General features: G+C 41.5%; 3 protein-coding genes across 4 annotated transcripts; 1 reads left to right on the top strand and 2 right to left on the bottom strand.

Annotated features, from left to right (window-relative positions):
• Positions 1–316: 316 nt before the first annotated feature.
• Positions 317–5198, top strand: ddx49 (DEAD (Asp-Glu-Ala-Asp) box polypeptide 49). The gene is made up of 13 exons (XM_028403271.1): positions 317–597; positions 986–1109; positions 1716–1801; positions 1970–2091; positions 2489–2676; positions 2790–2930; positions 3101–3176; positions 3519–3595; positions 3745–3842; positions 3919–3993; positions 4251–4339; positions 4451–4522; positions 4915–5198. Exons 1-13 carry the CDS (start codon positions 483–485, stop codon positions 5089–5091), a joined length of 1440 nt encoding a protein of 479 aa, XP_028259072.1. The 5' UTR covers positions 317–482; the 3' UTR covers positions 5092–5198.
• A 1503-nt stretch (positions 5199–6701) lies between these two features.
• Positions 6702–15624, bottom strand: LOC114434231 (regulator of nonsense transcripts 1). 2 transcript variants are annotated; one of them, XM_028403269.1, is made up of 24 exons: positions 15259–15624; positions 14761–14903; positions 14285–14374; positions 13922–14089; positions 13293–13473; positions 13007–13168; positions 12611–12698; positions 12265–12363; positions 12037–12145; positions 11755–11914; positions 11552–11670; positions 11267–11431; positions 11058–11172; positions 10664–10807; positions 10340–10553; positions 10082–10199; positions 9762–9918; positions 9338–9480; positions 9011–9185; positions 8797–8878; positions 8558–8722; positions 8230–8447; positions 7976–8098; positions 6702–7874 (listed from the first exon to the last, which is right to left on the bottom strand). In XM_028403269.1, exons 1-23 carry the CDS (start codon positions 15427–15429, stop codon positions 7979–7981), a joined length of 3306 nt encoding a protein of 1101 aa, XP_028259070.1. In that variant the 5' UTR covers positions 15430–15624; the 3' UTR covers positions 6702–7874; positions 7976–7978. The 2 variants fall into 2 exon arrangements, with proteins under 2 accessions (XP_028259070.1, XP_028259071.1); XM_028403270.1 differs by having other exon boundaries at positions 12614–12698.
• Positions 15625–17248: 1624 nt separating this feature from the next.
• LOC114435170 (pyroglutamyl-peptidase 1-like) lies at positions 17249–22844 on the bottom strand. Its single transcript, XM_028404778.1, has 5 exons — positions 22691–22844; positions 21214–21266; positions 20487–20603; positions 20008–20240; positions 17249–19824 (listed from the first exon to the last, which is right to left on the bottom strand). Exons 1-5 carry the CDS (start codon positions 22722–22724, stop codon positions 19629–19631), a joined length of 633 nt encoding a protein of 210 aa, XP_028260579.1. The 5' UTR covers positions 22725–22844; the 3' UTR covers positions 17249–19628.
• Positions 22845–23001: the final 157 nt, after the last annotated feature.

Raw genomic sequence — 23001 nt, 5'->3', positions numbered from 1 at the left:
AAATAGATTTCCCAAATAGATTTCTTTGTCATGAAAATAAAATGTTACACTGCTTTGTGATGAAAATAAAAGGTTTTCAAAGTGTCTGCACTGAATGATGACTATACAAATAATACAAATAATACAAAATAATACAAAAAATAAAGCTAATTTTTTTGCATAATAATTATATTATGAAGCTATATAAATTTATTACTTGTCTTGCTTTGGCCTGTTTGTAGAAGTCATCACACCAGAGTCTAGAAGCAGAGGTTTTTGCTTTAGAGTGTAGTACCACGTTTAACCAGCAGAGGGCAACAACAAGCCTGCGCCGCTTCCTGTCTGCAGTAAAGAAGACGCCGTATTGTTACGTAATCACACTGCGACTGGAGATTTTTAAACCACACGAGGATGTGTCCTTTTACCAATATTCTAGCAATTCTTTAATCATAATTCGAACACAGAAGATCTGTCTGGGCCCGGGAGGATAAAACAGAGCGGACATGGGCGACTTCTCGTCTCTGGGTTTGTCAGATTGGCTGGTTAAACAGTGTAAACAGCTGGGAGTCAACAAACCCACTCCCGTCCAGGAAAACTGCATGCCAGCTATTCTAGAGGGTAAGACGGGATCATTGGCATGTAAAATGTTTGGTTTAAAACACGTCAGCTGGCTGTTTAAACGTCTGACTGACTGCAGTCCTGACAGGACATGCGAATCTACATCTACGTCGGTTTGCCTCCTGTGTTTACCAGAAAAAGGCGAAAAGAAATAAAGAACAGTCGCTTTTAGGTTTATAGTTCGTTATATGTTCCTAAATCATGCTCTCAGTGACTCACACGTCTGAACATCAGGTTACTGATCAGGTGAATTATTGTTGTCTGAATTTGTTGCATTGATCAGGTCTTGTTTTGGTCTTACAGGGACCGTGTTTTTTGCTTATAGTTTCTGGTTAGAGACTGAATTCAGATGCAGATGAACGGTGGTGTTTTGTGTTTGTTCACACAGGTCGGGACTGTATGGGCTGTGCTAAGACAGGAAGTGGGAAGACAGCTGCATTTGTGCTGCCAGTGCTGCAGAAACTGTCAGAGGAGCCCTATGGCATCTTCTGCCTGGTGCTCACTCCTACCAGGTCAGTGCGGTTACACTGTTTTCTCCTCACATCACTACACTTGTAGATCAGTGCTGGCTGACAGGTGGTCAAGCTTTCAAAATAAAAGTCCTTGGAAGACTCAAGCCTCCAGATCTTCGATAATTTCTAGATATTTAAAGACTGGCCTTATGCTTTGAATATATCTATACTGTTACCATGTTGATGAAGATTCTCAGTCATCCAGGTCATCATACGTAGAGAAGGTTGAAGCAAGGCGTCTGGACTTGTAGAGTTTTCTAGAAGACGTTTCGCTGTCAACCAGTCCCCCTCCGGCAGTTTCATAGTCGTTAGCCAGTCGTTAGACACACCTGGCCCAGTCAGCCAGAACATCACAGGTAAGTATGGAAACATTTAGTGCTATTGTTATTTTAAGTTTTTTTAAAGTTTTACCCAGACCCACCCACTGAGGTCTGTAACCACATATAAACCATGTTTCCCCACCAAACAGTTAGAACTGATGAAGCTGCTCGGATGAGCAGCGAAACGTCTTCTAGAAAACTCTACAAGTCCAGACGCCTTGCTTCAACCTTCTCTACATACTGTTACCATGTTTTCCACTGATGTTGTAACTGTGATGTCACACAGGGAGCTGGCCTATCAGATTGCAGAGCAGTTCAGAGTCCTTGGAAAGCCTCTGGGTCTGAAAGAGTGCATTATCGTCGGTGGAATGGGTAACTGCATCACCTCATGCAGCTTTTATTTCTGTTCATTCAGCAGAAACAACATAACTCTGAAGTGAAAGTCTCTAAACCTCCTTTCATAGCTGCCTCTAATGACAAACATCCCTGTCAGTGGCTGTTATCTTCATAGCTGTGTTCATTCTGCTGTGTTGTGGACAGACATGGTGACCCAGGCTCAAGAGTTATCCAACCAACCACATGTTGTCGTAGCGACACCAGGCCGACTAGCCGATCACATCCGCAGCTCCAACACCTTCAGCATGAGCAGAATCAAGTTCCTGGTGAGTTCTGGAAGCAGCACATGGGAATGGTTAAAGACGATCTGTCTGTTTAGGGGGAAAAAATATGTATAACACAGTTGTCCTGTATATAAGCTGCTGTTACATCACATACTCTTATCTGTGAATACAAACATCCAGGTGAGAATAGTCTGATGGTAGCTATTTGGATATTCACACCTAGAGCAGGCCCCTAATCACCTGTCCCCTATAGCACAAAGGATTTAGGAAGTCAGATTCAGTAATGTTACCCATCTGTTCAAAGTAGGAACAACAGTGAAAATGTAAATATACCAAAAATTTAAAATGTGTGTATAACACTAGCTATTTGAACTATCCACCCCTGAAAAACGGTAACAGTTGAGTGAATGTGCCTCATCGTTATTTTTGCCCTCATCAGATTTTGGATGAGGCAGACCGCCTGCTGGAGCAGGGTTGTACTGACTTCACTAAAGACCTGGAGGTGATTCTGGGGGTTTTACCAGCCAAGCGCCAGACGCTGCTGTTCAGCGCCACGCTGACAGACACCCTGCAGGAGCTGAAAAACATCGCCATGAACGAACCATTCTTCTGGGAGAGTCAATCAGAGTGAGTGACTGATGCTGTTTGTTTATAACATAAGTCTGTCCCTAAAACCTTTAGACTATTCTTCTTCACGGTGAAATTTAAATTGAATTGATTTATTATGCGTTTGTTGTCAGAACGCGTACTGTTGATGAACTGGACCAGAGATACATCCTGACTCCAGAGAAAGTGAAGGATGCCTACTTGGTTCACCTGATACAGACATTTACTGATGAGCACGACGACTGGTCCATCATCATCTTCACCAACACGTGCAAGTAAGATGTCCACAAACAATTACACATGAACTGTTCAGATAATCTGTTAAGAGAGTGTAAAGTTAAATACCTGTAGCTTTCATAAAGAAGGCAGTCTGAGCTACATTAATACATGAAAACAAATAAAAAATGAGATTTGTTTTGGTTTTTGATTTTTTTTTTTTTTACAGGAACTGTCAGATTCTCACAATGATGCTGAGAGAATTTAACTTTCCAACCATCTCCCTGCACTCCATGATGAAACAGGTGAGATTTACTGCTGCCTGATTAACATGGGCCTGCCTAAGGGCGTTTGAGAGTCATGGGGTTTGAGTGGCAGCTGGATGAGAGTCTGTATTCAAATCTTCTGTACTGGTTGATTAAGTTTGCACCTACAAAGGCTTTGCTTTGTGTGACAGAAAGGTGATTTTCCCCCATGACTGTGATGTGTCTGTTATCAGTACTGAGAGCTCCTCAGTTAGTTTCAGCCGGATTTGGGAATTACATTTTGTCTCAGTCAAGGAACAAAGACAGAAAGCCTGGCGATAATGTGGAAACCATGGGGGATTAAACTGGATGAATAAATGACAGCTCCTTTATGTTCTCCAGAGACAACGGTTTGCAAACCTCGCCAAGTTCAAGGCCAGCGTCTACAAAATCCTGATTGCGACAGATGTAGCTGCCAGGTAAGAAAACCTCCTCCCAGGGCTGTCTGTCCTGTTTCCAGTAGAATCATCTGGCACTTCATCTTAATAGTCTTTTAACATTCATTTCTACAGGTAGCTACACACTGCAGTTATAATAGTATTTTCTTTGTATTATTGCTGGCCCACAGGGGTTTGGATATCCCAACTGTCCAGGTTGTCATTAACCACAACACCCCGGGCCTTCCTAAGATCTACATCCACAGAGTCGGGCGAACAGCGAGAGCAGGTACTATGATCCTGGTCAACATCAACAAAATCCATGTCTGACATTAAGTACAGATCTTACATTTCTTCTTCTTCAGGCAGGAACGGAGTGTCCATCACACTGGTGACGCAGTACGACATACACCTGGTTCACGCCATTGAAGAAAATACCCGTAAGTCACATCAGGAGCTTCTCTAGAGCTCATTGAAGTCTGAACATGTGCCTTTAAGAGAGTAACAGTAATGGATGAATATTTTTACAACTACAAGACAGAAATAACCTGGCAGATTGCAGACCATTATTCAAACCACTTTGTGCGATTAGTGTCCAATTAACAAAGACAACATTCACTCATGGAGGAAAATGCTCTGTGCATGTGTTGTTTTTGTTAATCCATGGTTTAATCCCACAAACTGTTCTGTCCTGCAGAGACGAAGCTGAAGGAATACCCAGTGAAGGAGAAAGAAGTCCTGAAGATCCTCACTCAGGTCAACGTGACCCGGCGGGAGTGTGAAATAGTACGACTGTTACTTCTTCTCATACAGTGGATGTTTAAAGCAGAAACGTGCGGCCTTGAATCATTCTCCTTTTTTCCTGCCAGTATTGACTGTAAACTCTGTGTGTTGCAGAGACTCGAGTCGACAGACTTTGATGAGAAAAAGGAGATCAACAAGAGGAAACAGCTGATCCTGGAGGGGAAGGCAAGTGCACTTCTGAAACTCCTGTCTGGTTTTTGCACATTTATACAAATTTGTTTACTTCATGGTTTCTGAGACGTATAAGCCACAGCTAAGCACGACTGTTTAGTCTGCTTGTGACAAACAATATGGTGAAGTTTAATATTAGTAATAAATAAACTAAAAAACTGACAATTAGCGTCAGCTGAAGATCTACGTTCTAGTCTCACACCATTTTTCCAGCACCTTGTATCATAAAACAAATTAAGTTCAGTCTGATTAAAATGTTCCTGACTTGTTCCAACAATCTAAAATCAGAAAAGCAGCTGGAAAAGTGTTGGAAAAAGAATTTCCGGTACCTGTTTCACAGTACATGTGAGACTTGCTGATGATTTGTGATCCTGCCTCTGTCTCAGGATCCGGATCTGGAAGCCAAGAGAAAGGCTGAACTGGAGAAGATCAGGAGCCAGAAGAAGAAGTTCAAGCAGAAAATCCAGGAGAGCATTGAGAGACAGAAACATGGACAGCTCAAGAAGAAACAGATGAAAAGGAAACTGATCAAAAAGAAAAAAGCAGAACAGGCAACAGCATGAGAACTGACTTACACACTGTATATAACAATCCTTTTTCTGTACAATACGTATATCACGAAACAAATATTATTTGTAGCTACAAATAAATTTCATACAGTAAGAACAGCTCAAGTCGACAGCCTTTATTGATTCAGTTTAACAAGGTAATCATCAACCATCTTGTGATGAAACGTCACTGCAAATAAGACTCATTGTTTCAGATGTATTTACATCACATTGAGATCTCTAGTCCATCAGTTTAATCTCAACAGTTTGGATGCAAATATTTAACAGCTAATCTACAACTGAATCACTTCTTGATGATCGTGTTGCAACTGACTGTGGCTCAAAAGATGGAAAAACATCCAAGGAATAATAATAACGGCAGCAGGTTTATTTTAAAGCTATAACATGTTAGAAGTTCAGTGGAACGGGTTGATATGTTAAAATAAGTCATAGCACAAATGAGTCGCACGATGTCAACAAAAACTAAAGTCAACTAAACATGGCGACATCTACTTGCCACATGATTGTCTGCAGAAGCCGGTGAGAAACGAAACGGTGGACTACATCCTGTGTTCAGAAAGTGTGTTTTCTGGAAGAGTTACAAAACTGTGATCCCAACAGTCTGAGGAGAAGATACAAAATGAAGAAAGGAAACTGTCTCATTCCTGTAGTCGGCTACAAAAAACAGGATTTAGTAAAATTACACAAAGTGGCCAAATAACACCCAACTGAACCATATAACAACACGCACAGTAAATCATTGGACAAAAAAAAGAAATCAACTCAAGGTTCTGGATCTCGCAGCTCTCCAGAAAAAAAAAAAACGGGTTTACATCTGGAGAGGAACTCTACAAGGAATATATAATGCAGGAATATATAATGCGGGCAAAACAGCTTTGCACAAATCAAACGTCCACAGAAGAAAAATAAATTCTACCAGCCTCTGCCATTTCACTCCACAGAGAAGGAAGGTGGCTTTTTTTCGTGAGCCCATCCTTTACACAACGCAGCCACTGAACTCACTGACCTCATCATAACCTGGCCTGATTTTAGTCAAATAAAAAACTAAAAATAAAAAGAATCAAGTCCTTTACTGTGGGGGTTCATGAGCCCTCTGGTGTCTGGAAAGTTTTTGTATGCTGGTAGTCTTGAGTTGAACTACATTCATGCTTGTGCTGCAGCTGTTTATCTGAAGGTGATTGGTTATAGGCACTGATTCTGGTTTCTCATACACTTCTAATTTCATGTTCTTACCATCATTAGTACTGACAGCATTTTAGCTGCAAGTGACTGCAATTTGGTGTGTGACAGAACATTCTGGTCCACACAGGAACCACAGCTCTTTCAGATTGAGTTTTTAACCAAGACTCGATTATCTCTATACTCATGTGGGTAGGAAATATGGCCATTGGCCTGTGAAAAAGCCTCTGGTTTTACAATTATGTCTCATATGGTCGTTTGTTCTCCCTCTTGATTTTTGACCCTGGCATTGAATTGTTTCCTTTTCTTCCTCAGCCACCTTCCTTTTCTACTCCTTTCAGGTGGTGTATTGATTGCCACGATCGCCTGTGAGCCTCATTATCCTCCTTTAAGTTCCTTGATCTCAAGCAGGGATTCGATTTGTATGGTGAGTGTAGACAGTCCCCAAATCCCCTGAGGAATCACTCGGTGCAAAGCATTCAAGCGTTTGCCAATCTAAGCGTACAGTGTTTGTTTTTTTTCCTCCTAAAGACATCTGGTCATGAAGCACAGCCGGACATCAATAACCCCTGTTTTCAAAAGGGTAAAAAAAGGAAAAAGCCTCGTCTGAAACATCACATGACACTGAGCTGGATATTCGTTGCTCGTCATGTTTGATAGTTTCCCTGACTTTTTTGCGATTTTGTGCTCTGTGATAAGAAAGGTACTTCAGACAAAAAACACTGTCCCCATGATGATAGCGATAGTGGTGGAATACGTGTCTCATGCCTTTGAAAATTAAGTCTGAAATCCCCATGCCAATCCACCACTGATGTGGAGACAAAACCACCCTGTTGTAGACCTTTGTGAGTGAGCCAGTGGTGCTCAAGGCAAATGGAAGGTATTTCAATTCAAAGCTCTTCAAGGTCACACGAGCACAGAAACCAGTGTATTTATTTCCTCCTGGAGAGGGTGTGCTGACAGATGCTCCCTTCAGAGGCTGCTGAGGTGTTTGTGCCTGGTAGAAGATCACTTGTTCCACGCTCCTCCTCCTAACTTTAAAACGTCCAGGACATTAAATAGGTTGAGAGACATCAACTTTTAGCTTAGGGATTTTTGTGCCGCCTGTTTGAAAGTTCCTGCAACCATGTCCATCCAGGTTTGAAGAATGAATTCATCAATGTTATGCTGAAAAGTGTGAAGACTTTCCCGGCGCTCTCCTGGAGGTTGTAGGTTGAAGGGTGTAGGGTGGATTATTTTGTTGGGAGCTGAACCTCATTTGGATTCCCACGAGAGACTGTTGACGTCTCTTCTGCGCTTCCCTCAGCAGCTTGACCACACGCCGCCATCTTCTTGACTTCCCTCCTTCACTACACATGTAGTTCCTGCCTCTTGCTTGTTCACTTGGCCTCTCTTGCCATCCGATCGCGCTCTCTTCTTCTACCCTCTTATTTCTCTCGCTGGTCATTGGTTTAATTTCGCTATCCCGTCGCTTACACTTGGTAGTGCTTCGGTTGTAGCAAAGGAAAACAGGTATCCATTTTATGTTTTTATTATTTCCCAGATTAAAAAGCTGATGAACTAAGCTCAGATCAAGCTTAGCTCCCTTCTTCAACGACCTACAAGGCAAAGAACATGGTTCAGATATTTTGTCCACAGCATTTTGTACCAAAAATCCTTTAGTTGTAGCAGCAAACAATGCTCTACACTATACACTTACACTTTAGTACTGTGACAGTCCAGTCACGCCACCATGTTGGTATGCACGTTCACCCTGGTAAGTCGAGTCCTGTGACAAAGCCACATCGATTTGGGACTTGAACTCGTCACCCAGGTAGCTGTCCTGGAGAACATTACAGCAAACACATCATCAGGCAAAAGGGAATCCCCAAAATACAGCTAAAGAGTGTGTGACAACCATTTAAAAATAATGATCATGAACTTGTCCTATGTATCAGAATAGTGATGCACTACCTGAGACAGCTCTGGTTGAGAGAGCCCAGGCTGGCTCATCTGAGAGGGCTGGCTCATGGAGATGTATCCTTGTGTCAGTGGACCCTGGGAAAAGGACTGGGAAGCCCCATCCTGGCTAACCTGGCTCGGTCCATTACCCTGACTGGCACCCTGGTGTGTGGGGCCTCTGACCTTTTGACGCCCTCCACGTCCAGGCTTACTCTTCATTGCTCCACGACCTTGGTGTAAAAAAAAAAAAACAAAACACATTAGAACCAGAAAAAAGGATCTTGTAGTTTGTTTTCATGAGAGGATTTTAGTGGATTATCCTTTAAGGCTGTTACTATACCTGCAGCAGGGCCATTGATCTGACCAAGGTAGCTGGGTGGAGGCATTGGCGGCATCACTAAGTTGAAGGGTATAGGTAAGTTCATAGCAGCCATGTGGCCGGGGCCTCCACCAATCATCCCGATCTGGTCGTGTGTTTGAAAGTACATGTTGGATTGACGTCCAGCTTAAGAAGAAAACAGTGTTACAAGGCAAGCTTTGTTTAGGTCAAAATCATAAGCTGATAGATGAAAAAAATACCAGTGTTGCTGCGGTCGTAGGCGGAACCAGGGATGAGGGCCTCACGGGCATCGTACATCACAGTGCTCATAAAACGTCCCCCCTGCAAACACACTCAGCATTTAGAAAAGTGGCATTCATCCATTCAAACGGATCCTTCTGGTTTGTAGAGTGCTGTAATGATTGCATGTTCTTATGTATAACTCCAACATGGAGAGTACAGGTAGTCACTCACCGGGTTGATGGTGTTGACCAGTTTGCGGGGCTTGCTGAATTGCATGAGGCTCTCCCTCAGGTTGTTGAGGGGTCCCTCCACAAGGACCTTCTGCTCCTTGTAGTTATTCAGCAGGTTGTTCCACAGCGGCTGCTTGGAGAGGGCCTTTGGGTTCCCCACAATGATCACACCATACCTTCGAACAAAGAATGTCCGTTTGATCAGGTTGAAATTTTCTAGAGTGTTAAGAGTTAATTTAAAGTGTGTTCATATTGCAAGACCAGCTACTGAGTTGGCTGTCAGCTGTATCTACTGTGATCCTGTTAATTGTTACAGTGAGGTTTTTACTTCGCTCTGGTGAGGGCCACATTCAGACGGCGAGGGTCATTCAGGAAGCCGATGCCTTGGTGCTCATTGGCACGAACACAAGACAGGATGATGAAGTCCTTCTCTCTGCCCTGGAAGGCATCTACGCTTGCAATTTCCACTTGCTGTGGTAGGACATGACACAAGGAAAGATTTTTGTTCAGTGTCACCGAGCATGTAAAACACAGTAATCATAATGGTCATGTTCTTTCAGTTCTGACTCTAGGTGTTTTGGTTCTTCATTTTCACTGTTTTTTTTTGGAGGAGATTGGGTAGCAACCTTTGGCCAAGTCATCTGACCCCTAAAGCTCCAGACTGAGATTGTAGTAAAAGATCTGCATGCAAGATTCGTGGTAAAGAGTTTTTCTTGCTATTAAAAACAAAAAAACAAAAAAAAAAAAGATACCTGATAAAGTTTGGTGTGCAGTGAGCCGCTGAACTGCATGTACTGGACCAGATAAGACCGCTGACCCTCATAGGGAGTGATGATGCCGATCTGATCCGGTTTGGCTCCTGCTTTCAGCAATCTGGTGGTGATTTTTTCCACGTTGGCAGCCTCAGTCCTTAAAAACATCAGTCTCAGTTAAATACCGTGCTAAAAAAATCATAATAAAAAATTCATTTTCATAAACTGACTCAAAGGAATTTCCACCTAGCATGCATCCTCTGCTATTCCTTTTCCAACCACTATTTATAGTAAATTAAGCGTAAGTGGTGTGATGTTACCTGTTGAGGTAGGATGTTCCAGAGCTGGCAATTTCCTCCTGACCTTGAGTCACATAAAAGAACATGGGCTTATCTGGCTGAGGCCACTGGAAGTCAAAACCTTTCTTTACACGGTCAGCTGTGAAAAACAGGAAAATCTTGTTAGTCTGTAGTCTGTCAGATCTTTTTACTTGTTAATGTGCAACCAACAGTACCAAAGATGATCAATCAAATTTCCATTCATCAAACCAGATAGTGAACAACAGAATGCTGACAAACCTGCAGTGACTCCGTTCTGTAGGGAGCCCTCATAGAAAATGTTGGAGGGAAAGGCACTGAGAGCTGGGTGCATGCGGTACTGAACCTGCAGGCGGATTGGCCGGATCCCCAGAACCACAAGGCGCTCAAACAGGGACTGGGACAGACCTGCCTTAGCTGCCTTTTTACACATCACCACAGGACCCAACTGGCAGTGGTCACCCACCAGGATGAGCTGGGAAGAGGAAGATGAGACACGTTACTGTGTCATTATTGTTCTGGGAGTTCCTTGGACAACATTTCTATCTGATGAAGGTTAGCTGTTGGGGCTTTGGTTTTTAGTACCTGCTTGGCTCCCAACACCACAGGAACCATACACTCTGGCTCGGTGGCCTGGGTGCTTTCATCAATCAGAATGGAGCGGAACTGCATCTTGGCCAGACGTGGGTCTCCGGCACCAACGCAGGTGCAACAGATCACATCAGCGTTCTGGATAATCACAGAAGATCATTTTTCCCATTATTAAAGGCATATGAAAGGTGAGAGGAAGAGCAGTTGGATTTGTAAAGGTTGTTGTGCACAGTATTCAACTACTATCCAGAGCATAAAACATAAAAAGGAAAAATGATGTGTGTGTTTAGCAAGAACCTTCATGATTTTAGTTTGGATATAATGGTTTAGAGAATAACGTTCACAGTTAAACAGATCAAAACTGCTCTGGGCTATAGGTCCTCCTCACCATGAGCAGCTCCCTCTCTGCAGTGCGCTTCAAAGCCCTGTAGCGCTTTTCATCAGCAGACGACAGCTCACCAGTCTCATCCTTCAGCTGCTGTAGTTTCTGTAGCTCCGGCATACTGAGAAAACAAAAACGCAGCATGTGACTCCAGATAACTTGGACTAATCCAAACGGAAAGCTACAATGATGTTATTGTCTGATGGACTACTGACCTGTCCATGTTGCTAATCTGGTTGTGCAGAGCCAGAAAGGACACTGGTGACTCAATGGCCTCCCGGCTTTTGGCACACAGCCTGACAACTTTTAGCCCAGTCTTGTCAATCTTCTCAGTCAATTGGTCCACAGCAATGTTACTGGGAGCGCACACCAGAACTGGTCTGCAGGACACACCACAGGGACAGAAGAACAGTGCCTCAGGATAAAGGTAATATACATGGAGTAACAAATATTCTAACACTGTAAGTGTCTGTGAGTATGAAAAAACTACATTTTCTTACCCATTGCCCTGTCGGGACAGGTGGTAGACAATTGTAGCAGAGGTGACAGTTTTTCCAGTCCCAGGAGGTCCCTGGATAAGACTGAGAGGCCTCTGCAGCACCGTCTTTACAGCATACACCTGAACACACAAGAAAGAGATACAGTTGTGATTTAAATCACATCCTAAATCAATAATTACACAATCACAGGGGCTCAGTCTGACCTGTGAGTGATTGAGGTCAGGCAGGCCCTGGGCAGTGAAGCGCTTTGGCAGCTGGCACTTGATGGTGACATCCTCCACCTCATGGCCCAGCAGTTTGTGGTAAATATAGCCAGACACAGAGGTCTCGTCCACAGCAAATGTCTTCAGGGCACTTTGCATCCTGCAGTGAGACATAAGCAAATGTAAGTCATTGTCAACTATTTCTACCAAAAGGAAAACCTCAGCCTTTACCAGAGGTAGAAAAAAAAGTAAACAAATTTATATGATTCAATTTCAGCATACCTGTCAAAGGATGTGGACTTCCATACAAAGTCCACCTGGAAGTTGTGGGGGATCTCCACAGGTGCTCCAACACTGCTACGCAACTCAATGGCGATTTCATCCCCATAGTCTTTAAAAACATTCAGTTAAGGAAATCCAGCAGTATTTAGGGCCTGTAATGAGCCATACCGGATGACCGTGTAATGCATTAGAAGATTTATATGCAACAGCGACTAGTAATAAGGATACTATCGGGGACTTTGATGACATGGCCGATGCCCTTCCATGGTGGAGCCAGGTCCCCCTTGTACCGCAGACAGATCTCATCACCTTGCATCAGCCGCATGTCTGGGATTGATGAAAGGACACAAGTTAGATACCCTTAAATCATCAAAAGGGCCTATAAAAATATGTTTACATACACTATGTTCCTGAACAGTACTCTGCAAACCCAGAACACAGCTAACAACAGAGACAATAATACATGTCACCAAATGATGCAGGGATGAGGAGGGGAGGCAAGGTTGCATGCAGTGGGGAGAGGCTACATCAGGACCACAGAATCACTGGGAGGAAGTCAAGCTCAGAAAATTACCACCTGAATCCGTCTTGGGCAGTGTGAAATAGGCAATCCGCTTTTTATTCAGCCCCAGGTCCCACCTAACTGTTATGTTGTCTTGGGTCTGAAAACAAAAGTCAATATGATAGCATGACTTTATGTCACAAGTATCTAAATTATATTATTGAATTATTTGAATTTTTTTAATTAAACAATAATTCAGCTTAAGGTAAATTCACATAAAAATCATTTGATCACACAGTACAATGCAATGACAGCACAAGGATAAAATGATTTTCCGGTGTTGGTGGAATGTGATGCGATTAATGTCTTTTTTAAGCAGCTCTATGGCGCCTAAAACCTGATCCACCTGTAGACAACTTTGTAAAATACACGATCATAAAGGTTGGTGTAGAGGTGATGTTCAGGTACCTGTGACTCCTTAAGTTTCTTGTCATAGTCAGCCTCCAGTTTGACCAAGGGGCCAAAGATGTTTTGGTACTGGTAAGCATCTTCATAGCGCAGCAGGACATGCTGAGGCTCCTCATCCACGCCAGGTTTCTCCAGGTCTTCCAAGGTGGCAGTGGGATTGTCCTGAAAAAAAAAAACAAGTCACAGCAGTTATTGAACTTTGAGGCATAAATCCTTATAAATAACCAACCACTTTGACCACTTTCTTACCCACAACAAACCACAGAGAAAAAGCCCCTGTGCCTACCTTCCATAGCTCCTCCAGCTTGTTGATCTGCTGGGCGGTGATCTGACGGGCTCGAAGTTGCTCCTGCTCTGACGGGATTTTCACCAGCCAAGACAAAAAGCAGCGGTCCTGGATCAGTGGTTGCCACTGCGAGCTGTCCCAGTTGATATCCTTTAAGCTACTCTGGCTGGCACAGGGCTGCCTGCATGGTGATACAAAGTGCAGACAGGAAGATGTATTGTTAAATTGTGTTTTTTTTTTACAGCCATAAATGCACTATACTTATATCCAGAGAACAGGATGTTGTTGTTGGACATTTGAAAGGACTTCCACATACAGGAACAATACAACATGCAATTTCCCCATTGTGGGACTAATAAAGGTTTCTTAATCTTACAGTATTGTTAAGCTATGACCGTGTAACCCTAAACTGTTGTTGTGCTGATGTAAACTTGTATTGCGAATTTTCAGCTTTCAACATTACAGCTTATCCAGAATAAATCTGACTAACTTCCAGTTTTAAGACAACATACATATTTAGCTTATCATGGGGAGCCTATGGATAAGACTTAGTGGGTTTTGTGTGCACTAATAAAACCCGATGAAACAGTCTGTCAGCGTACAACGCCACCCTCACTTCCACCACGTACCTGCACAGTAGCACCACCACAGAATCAGCCTTGGCTGGAATAAAGCCCAGGAGGAAGACATTGCGGCAGCCACAGTTGTAACATTCAAGCACGGTTTCACCCAGTGGCCCATCTTTGTGCAGAGTCACCTCTTTGCATTTTGCCCTCACCAAGTGGTTCACAATATGGCTGGCATAAAAAAAAAAGGAAATAAATTCAAAACATATGCAGAGGACAAAAACACAACAGGAACTTAACAGTTTACAACTGTGAACACACAGAAACGTAAATGGTTTAATGGCATTTAGTTTGTACGGTGGCCCTCGGTACTTTGAAGTTCTGATGAACATATGTGAATAAGACAAGTATGAATAGAATACACACCTGCCAGATGTGTTGCCACGTCCATTACAGAACCACTTCTTGCTGGTATTACAGTAAACAACGCATGCTGGATCATGGATACCACAGTAGCTGCAAAACAACATAATAAAACAACATCTGAAATAGTGTCGTAGTACAAAGCTTCCAGTTCATTTATAACATGAAGAATGTATCAATGTATCTGACCAGTAGCCTATATCATATCTCAAGTTAATATACTTGATATGATATGTAAATTGTTTTCTCCAATTATTACAGTGCATTTAAAAACGTTGTGTATGCTTGCACAAATGCAAATTATTATTATTACATATTATTATGTAATCAACGTTGGAGTATTGTATGTATTGATCAGAACGGTTTATTAGTATAGTATAATGACCACATTCAGAACACAAAAGCATTACTGTAAACGAGCAGTACTGTAATTATCTCCTGTGGGATGTACAGTCAACAGACGTCCTGACATCGTGTACCTGCATGCGTGGACGGGCAGGTCTTTGGTGTAGTATGTGTCTTCTTCATCTTCCTCAAAGTTAAGCTCTGCCAGCAGCTGGCTGGCTTTGGCCACGGAGTCATCCACTCCACCGTTGTGAAGACCCTCATCAGGACCATTTACCTGCAAAACAACACCATCTTCACCAAACAAACTCAATGCTAACGATTAGCAGCTAACGGTTATAGCACAGCGCGGAAACCTCAGTTAATAATAAGCTGACAGATTGTCAATAGTCATAAATCCAGTCTTTGATCAATAGCGCTACACTTGTGAGCCTGGTCTGATTGGAATTGTTAAAACAAATGTACAAAGACAACTAGCACCACTTTTGGAGTTTAGTTAACGTGCTAACACGAAGCTAAGCAAAGCTACGTTCAATAATAGAGGGTTAGCAGGTAGCGCTGCATCGGCTAACTAGCTAGCGTCAGTAAACCGCGCTTTATTGTGCCTTCCTGTAAAACTGAAAGCCTCCGACCTGGCTGTCCAACTGGCTCTGGGTCTGGCCTTGAGTTTGCGTCTGGCTGGGAAGGGTGAAGTCAGTGAAATCGTACTCAGAGCCCTGGGTGTCTGCCCCGAGCAACTCCGCTTCCTCGGTGTCCAGGAAAGTGAGGGTCTGGGAGCTCGGCCCGTACGCCTCCACACTCATCTCGAGTCTCAACTTTCGCTTTACTGAGCGATTTCCGGTGTTAAAAGAAGAGTAAAATCCAACAAGTATTTGTTTATTTTGTAAGCGGTTTAGATCCGGACGCTGGTTGTCTAGATTTGAACCAAAACAAAAATGGAAACGATCAGAATCTCAAAAGCTCCAGCAGGTCCAACAGCGGCGGTGACGGACTTCCCTGCGCCGCGCAACGTGTGACGTTCACCGGAGGCTGGAGAGGGCACAGGCAGGTCATCACCGGAAGGAGTTCTCACTCTGGTCTTATTTCCGGGCATCAAAACAAAATCGTGCAGGAAAATATTGGGAACCAAAAAATAAATGTGTGTATATCAGTCAGCAGATTTTTGGCAATGGGACTAATCGAAAATTTGTTTGAGGCAGTGTATAGCCAAAATAAAGTTATATATAATTAAACTATGTTTAAATATGAGAACAACTTGAATAGTTATTAACAGATTATATTCAACCAGTCCATCTGTACCTGTTAAAACACCTTTAAAGAGCCAATACACCTCGGAAACTGCATTTCCCACCTGCCAAAGTGATTAAGGCCTCTACAGAGTCCTTGAGTGGTTATTTATGCCTCAGAATTACTTGATTATTTTTAATTCTAAATTCATCTTTTTTCTTTCTCCTTTGTCCCATATCATGTACCTGGATTTAACAGCCTTTTATAATGTAATGCATTCATGGTTTCCTGCTGCATTTTTTTTCTTTGCCATGGTCATGTGTGTGCAAGAGAAAAATATTATGAAAAATAATAAGTAGTAGTAAAGTAGTAATAATTCCCTCGACCTAGTGGCAAAGGATGGCAACAACTAACAGAACAGTAACAAGAAAACATACCCAGCTGTTGCCATCATAAAAATGGCACAGATCAGTCTTCACAAAAAGTCTGAACCTGACTGTTGAGCACAGTAGCAAAGAATGTCATGTTACCAGTGGTGGAGGAAGTACTGAAGCTTGGTACTTAAGTAAAAGTACAAATAACCAGCAAAATATTTATTTAAGTAAAAGTAAAAGTGCTACATCAACAATCCTACTTAAGTAAAAGTCTTAAGTACTTTTAAATGTACTTAAAGTATTAAATGTAAAAGTACTCACACACGAACATATATTATTGATTTCCATTGCAAAGCATCTGAACAGGTTAAAAAATTTAAAGAAATCATCTTCAAATTAAAACATTGTAGTACATTTTTTACATTTTCAGTACAGAACCAGCTCTGGACAGGTCTGTGTGTCATGATGCAGGCTGTGGGCATCAAGTGTAGATTAATGTTATGATTCATGTTAATCTGACATTAATGGATGATTTTTTTTTAGCAGACAGTAGCTAACTAGTTAGCTAACTGAGCCAGAGCACCATCATCATGACTGAGGCTCATTATAGAAACACAGCTGGCAGCATGACACCACCTCCATGCAGAGTCTGACCTCACATCAGTCCAGCACAGCTGTATGTACACAGCTGTATTCATAAATGTACTTGTAACTACAGACATTGTAAACATTAAGTACAGATAATAGCTGCAAAATGTAATGGAGTACAAATATAAAGTATGCACTATTATTTTTACTTAAGTAAAGTATAAATACATATAAATTTACTTAAGTACAGTAACGAAGTACAAATACTTAGTTACTTTCCACCTGCATGTTACAGCCACGCTTCTTGTACCACCTTACCTACATTTGTACAATTCACAAGTTATTTAGATTTTTTTACTGATACATTTAGTGTGCAATGTACAAAGTTACACAAGAAAACAAGTTTTAATTTAAGACAAGGAGACATTCATTGTAATTCTTTAAGTCTATTTATTTGAAAGCCTTTCCTTTTACAAAGCTGAGATTACCTTCTTTAATAGTGCTTTGTTAATGACACAGGAACTCACAGTAAATCACAGAGGCATAATGTAAATCTACACCAGTGGACACACTGATATTTAAAAAAGAAAAAAAAAAGTATTTCTGAGGTAGCCACACACTGACTGAACAGCATCAGTAATATATCTTTGAACAGAGCCACTGAGAATTAGTAAGGCCTTTTCATAAGACACAGAAACAACAGCAAGGCACAGGAGAGAGTCACGGTCAAAGGTCACCTCGTGCGTAAACTTGAGGCTCTCATTTTTGTGAGCAGAAATTCTGCTGGCTGCTTCTCCATGACCATTTTCACTCTCAGCACTCACAAAGCCAGACGGAACAATATATCAGCACCTACAAGTCAGAACTAAAACTTCACTATCAGTTTAACAACTTTACTGATTTCTAAGCTGTATAACCAGGACGTAAACTAAATGACAAAGGCAATGACAAAAGAATTAGGTGTGAGTTTTTGTTCAGCTCAGTGCACCAGGATCCAACATTGTGAAAAAAAAATGCACTCAATAGGAAAAAGTAATGACAATTAAAGTCAAACTCATGGCACCGATGCGTCCTAAGACTAGCTACAGTATGGCAGTTAAAAACTAGGTCTGGGTGTTTCACAGTTTTTGTGGGCATTCAAATGATTTTGAAGTTTCAACTACAACCGACCAAACTGAATGTGGTGTAAGCAGTCTGGACATCTCAGCAGTCAGGGAGACACTGGTCTATGTGTCCAAACAGAACATAAAACAAACAAAAATGCCATATAACAGAACATTTATCACTCACTTATTACTAATACCTCAGATATATCATTATGACAATGGGAGAAAACCAAGGTTAAAAGAAAATATGTGTGTGTGTATTGAAAGCTACATATTTCAACTTAAAGTGACTGAAAAATTCTAAACATACGCATTCACATTGCTTGAAAAATTCCAAATTCCAGATTAAGTAAAACCGAAATAGAAAAAAAAATAGCAGAAAGTGCTACAGAAATAAAATTCAAGGCCCGACTCTGACTGAACGCACAGGCCAACTTCATCAAATCAAACCCTCAGATAAAGTAAGCAGTTATATCTGATTCAATGAAGGAAGCAACAGAAAGCTTTAATCAACGAGGAGCAATGAGGGCTGCACAGCAGTGAAAAAAAAATATACACAGCTGAACATAAAATCTCTGTGTGAAAGCACTTCTGAAGTTAAATCCTACACACAGCCACCGTAACTTCAATGCATTTCACTTCCAGAATTCCAGTAATCCATCACGTCTGTGCAGTTTGTGAGATTGCTGCATACAGCAGTGTTAACTACTGGATAGTTTTGTCCTAAACATTCCATGCAAACAAGTTTTGTAGTTTCCCCTCAAACTGTTGTGCAGCCGTAATATATTTATGGAATCAGTTTTAAACTAAATCAACAACTGAGATCTGTAAAATAACATTGCACAGCCCAAGGCCAGATCTCAGTGGGGTGGATTTATGGGGGGGGGGGGTCTTCTGTCAGAACTGGGCCAACAAACTGGGGAAATATGAGCTGGAACCAACCCGTTCCCTGATTTAAATAACCTTTGTAAAAGAAGGCAAATTTACAACTTCTTATAAAGAAAAAGGAATTAAGAAAAAAATCCAACATTAAACGTGAAACAGCACATGCAAACTGGAACAAAAAATACAGTACAGAAAGAGAAATTAGTAAGCATGGTTAACTGCTAAATGTATTCAGTACATTAACCATTTATAGACATTCACCTGTAAATATCTGCTAATGGAAACATACTGTGTAAAAGTCAAAGATTAAAATTTGGGGGGAGGGAGAAACATTTAGTTTTTTTTTTAATTTTCCCAAATGTGTCTTCTATAACCAGTTTATTAACCCTAACCCTATAAGGTGCATTCATAGGAGTCACATTTGGGAATTCAGCTTTTCGGTCACATAACAGACTACTTGCATCTCTGCTAAAACTGCATATTAACACATAAAAAGCACCACTTTGCTTTGTGTCTTAAAGTTCAAAGTCAGAATGTTTCATATTCATTGGACGTGGGATAAAAGGTAACATTACATTTATCTTCAGACCCATTTTATCTTCCCACCAATGAGAGACATTTAAATGTTACTGAATAACGCCTAAAACATTATCAACAAACAACATTATTAAACAACAACAGAAAGAAACGAGCAATAACAGCCTACACTCTGCAGTTCCATTTTGTCCCAGTAAAGTCAACAGTTTAAACGAAAAGAAGTTTGGCTACTTGTGGTTAAGTGCATTTGGTGGGTGGAGAGGCTGGCTGGCACCTGGAGGTCACTTAGTGGAAGTGCTGCTGGCAGTGGATCTTCTCTTCAGCCTGGTCCAGAAGCTCCAGCATCTCCTGAACAATGGCCTGAAGCGCACGGCCCAGGTCTTCCCCGCTGTAAGGCTTTCCAAGAGGAGGCACGTGAATGAAGGCAGAGCGACCGTGGCTCAGGTATAGAGATGTGTAGTAAGTGAAATCACAGAGATACCTGAAAGAGAAGAGAAGAGAGCAGGCACTGGGTAAAGAATTTACTATATGTGTCCCTGGCACATATGCAGGTCACTTTGCAACAAGAAATACAACAAAAGACATTATAGTGGTAGAAGTAGCAACATTATCATTCATTTGGGTAAGTATAACACAAAAATATTATAACAAAAAAACAAAATACCTTCCAGCATCTTTGGAAACAGACACAGCAACTCCTAGCCCCGATGCAGTCACCCTCTTGCAGACTGATTCCATGTCAATAACTGACTTGATACAGTCTGGGCCTCCCACAATGCAACACTGCGAATCAGGACAGAACCTGCTGTTGTCCAGGCCCTTGTAGCCATGATTTCTGCCACACTTCTCCAGTGTGACAGTGGTGGCCATACCTGATACTCCAACATGGACGACCAACTGGCACACAAAGCAAACAAAACACATACAAAATCAGAATGACTGAAACATCTCTGCCAGCTGCCCTCTCACAGACAAACACAACACAAAGTGTTCAAACTGAACGCCCTCATGAAGAGTTATTGGCTTCTTAACCAGACAACTGTGTGTAACAATTTAGTGCAATTAGAAACATAACCAGACACAAAGTAAACACGAGATGCTGTATTTCCTCATTATAGTAAAATAACTTTTTTTTTATCTTACCAGTGGATGATACTGTTTCCATAATGAAGGGACCAAACTCTGGACTGTTTGGTACTCTACAGGAACCTCATATACATGCAAGTCCACTTCACTGCCCAGTCCGAGCTTCTTTAGTTCCTGTCAGAACAAACAAATACACAACAAAGGTTAGATAATACATGTTTGTCCCAGCATCTAGTGTTTTTTATGAAGACATATATGTCTAAATAGCAGTGCCAATTTCACAATAAAAAAATACAACCAGCAAATACCTAAAATATAAAAAAATAAAATATAAATAAAATATGCTATCATGGATATCATTACAACGTCAAATTTGTGTGAATTTCAGCCAGTGGGCTGACACCTCCCCCCAATCTCCCTGCAGGACAAATGCTCAGGACACTGACCCCCACTTGCATTGAAAAGAGGCTATGTTTGACCACGGCTGTGACCCTGCCACAAAGCAGCCTTTTGTTTGCCTTTAATATCCTTATCAAGTCTGTCTAGACACCCTGACATCCACTCTCATCCCCCACATGAAGCCTCCGCTAAACACAGCGGCGTAGTGTGAAGCCGGCCGGCAGCTATCGGAGCATCACACTGCTATAATTTTCATATTGTCTTTAACTTATCTCATTTACTTATCTCATTTATACCCAGGTTACATTTAATGTCATTAAAAAACTACAGAAAAAAACTTTCACTGTAATGATGAATTACAACAATATAGATGGGTGAAAAATACCTGTACTGCTACCCAGCTGGCATTGACAGTGTGCTCTCCAAATGGCCCAAAACCTGCAAAAAAAAAAGTCTGTTATTTTATTTATTTATTTTGTTGCTTGACTAAATCTGTAAAGGCTGCTGTGTCTGTTCATAGAGTCTGACACATTCTGTCCCAGGTGGAATTAGTCAAATGCCTACTGATTAAAATAAACATCTGTTATAACACTAACACTAGAACTACAACTGTACATTTGCTGTTTGAGTATATACATTTTGCTCCACCCATTACTACTAAATAGCCCGTGTAGCCCTTCATATCCTACAAAAACTCACAAACACATTAGTCTATAGATATTCACTGAGAACTGTTTATATTGGGATCTGTAGCTGACTCCCCTCCACCACCCGTCCCAGGGTCATCAGGTCCCTGGGGGTTGGGTGGAGAAGGGATCTGTCTGTCTGACAGGCTGCTGAAAAGGAGCAGAGCGAGGGGCGAGCAGCTGCCAGCCAGCCTGCTATTGTGAAGGTGCTGTTCCCAGACAACCTACATGCTGTCTATCAGCTGGGGCTGCGAGTTTCTGCACCCTTTGTGTCTGAAAACACCAGATCACTGTCTCTGCTGCCTGTGCTTAAAATAAATGTACAAACATTTGCTAAACATGGTTATAAAAAAAATAAAAAATAGAGACAGGGTGGTTAGATGCAACTGAAAAAGCTAGTTAACATCCAGGTACATAGTAAGTAATATGATTAAACTGAAAATATAATTGATTGAGGTTCATGCAAAAACTAGTAGGCCTAAAGTAAGATATCAATACACAGTTATTGGTTGATAACTGGTTACACCTTTTTTTAAATAGTTGCACAGATGTCTAATGGCACCTTGTCTAGAAAAGTCTGATGTTTACAACTCAAAACACACAGCAAAGAAATGAAACTGTTAAAACTGACTCCATTACTAAAAAAATAATAACAACCCATGGAAATGGAAATGTTGTTTAATATAAACTTTCTAAATTAACAGAAGCTTTGCTAGCATATGGTATTCTGATCGCTGTTACAAGTTTGTATGCAAAAATGTGAATTTGTTAATGGGCTATGATCAGTTTCTTAAGCTGAAAATGTGCGTCAGATGGGTCTTTGTAGAAACAAGACAAAATCCTATATTTTCTGATACCTGTAAATGTTTTAATGACTCTACCACTGTCGCTAGCCTGCAGTGTTTCAGTGTGTGACGCTGAAGAAAAGACAAACCAAAACAATATATTCACCAAACCGGACAGTAGCTTACTATAAAACAATAAACACCTGAATGTAAGTGTTGTTATTAAACTATTAACAAGATGTCTCGGGCCTTAACAGTAGCGGAGTGCGGCAGTAACACTGACGCCATTAACGGCAGAGCAGCTGTCATCTCCTCAACTTTTCCTCCACTCCACCCGCTGTTCTGTGCACCGACAAACACAACGACAAAAGCAGTGAAAACACACACACACCTGTGACGACCACTGTCCGTTTACTGTTATCCATCTCCCGGCCTGGTGTAGCGGACCCGTCGCTTATTCTCGGTTTTTTATTTTAAATAAGAATCGCCAAAGGAGCGGGACACCCTCCACAGCTGACGATTCCTTCTGCCGCACACAAACCAAACCGGTGATCATTCTGCGGGCTGCGTGAGTCGTGTCGTACTGACGTCAGGCGTACCGAAAACTACGGATCCTCGAAAGGGACATACATTTTGACAACAATGTACAAAAAACAGAAAAGAAAAATAGAATTTGTTTTTTATTAACAAGCAAATAATACA

Source organism: Parambassis ranga, chromosome 4 (genome assembly GCF_900634625.1).
Source record: "Parambassis ranga chromosome 4, fParRan2.1, whole genome shotgun sequence".
NCBI classification, from domain to species: domain Eukaryota; kingdom Metazoa; phylum Chordata; class Actinopteri; family Ambassidae; genus Parambassis; species Parambassis ranga.
Note: the sequence above shows the minus strand (reverse complement) of the source record. Positions and strands in the feature narration are given on the sequence as shown.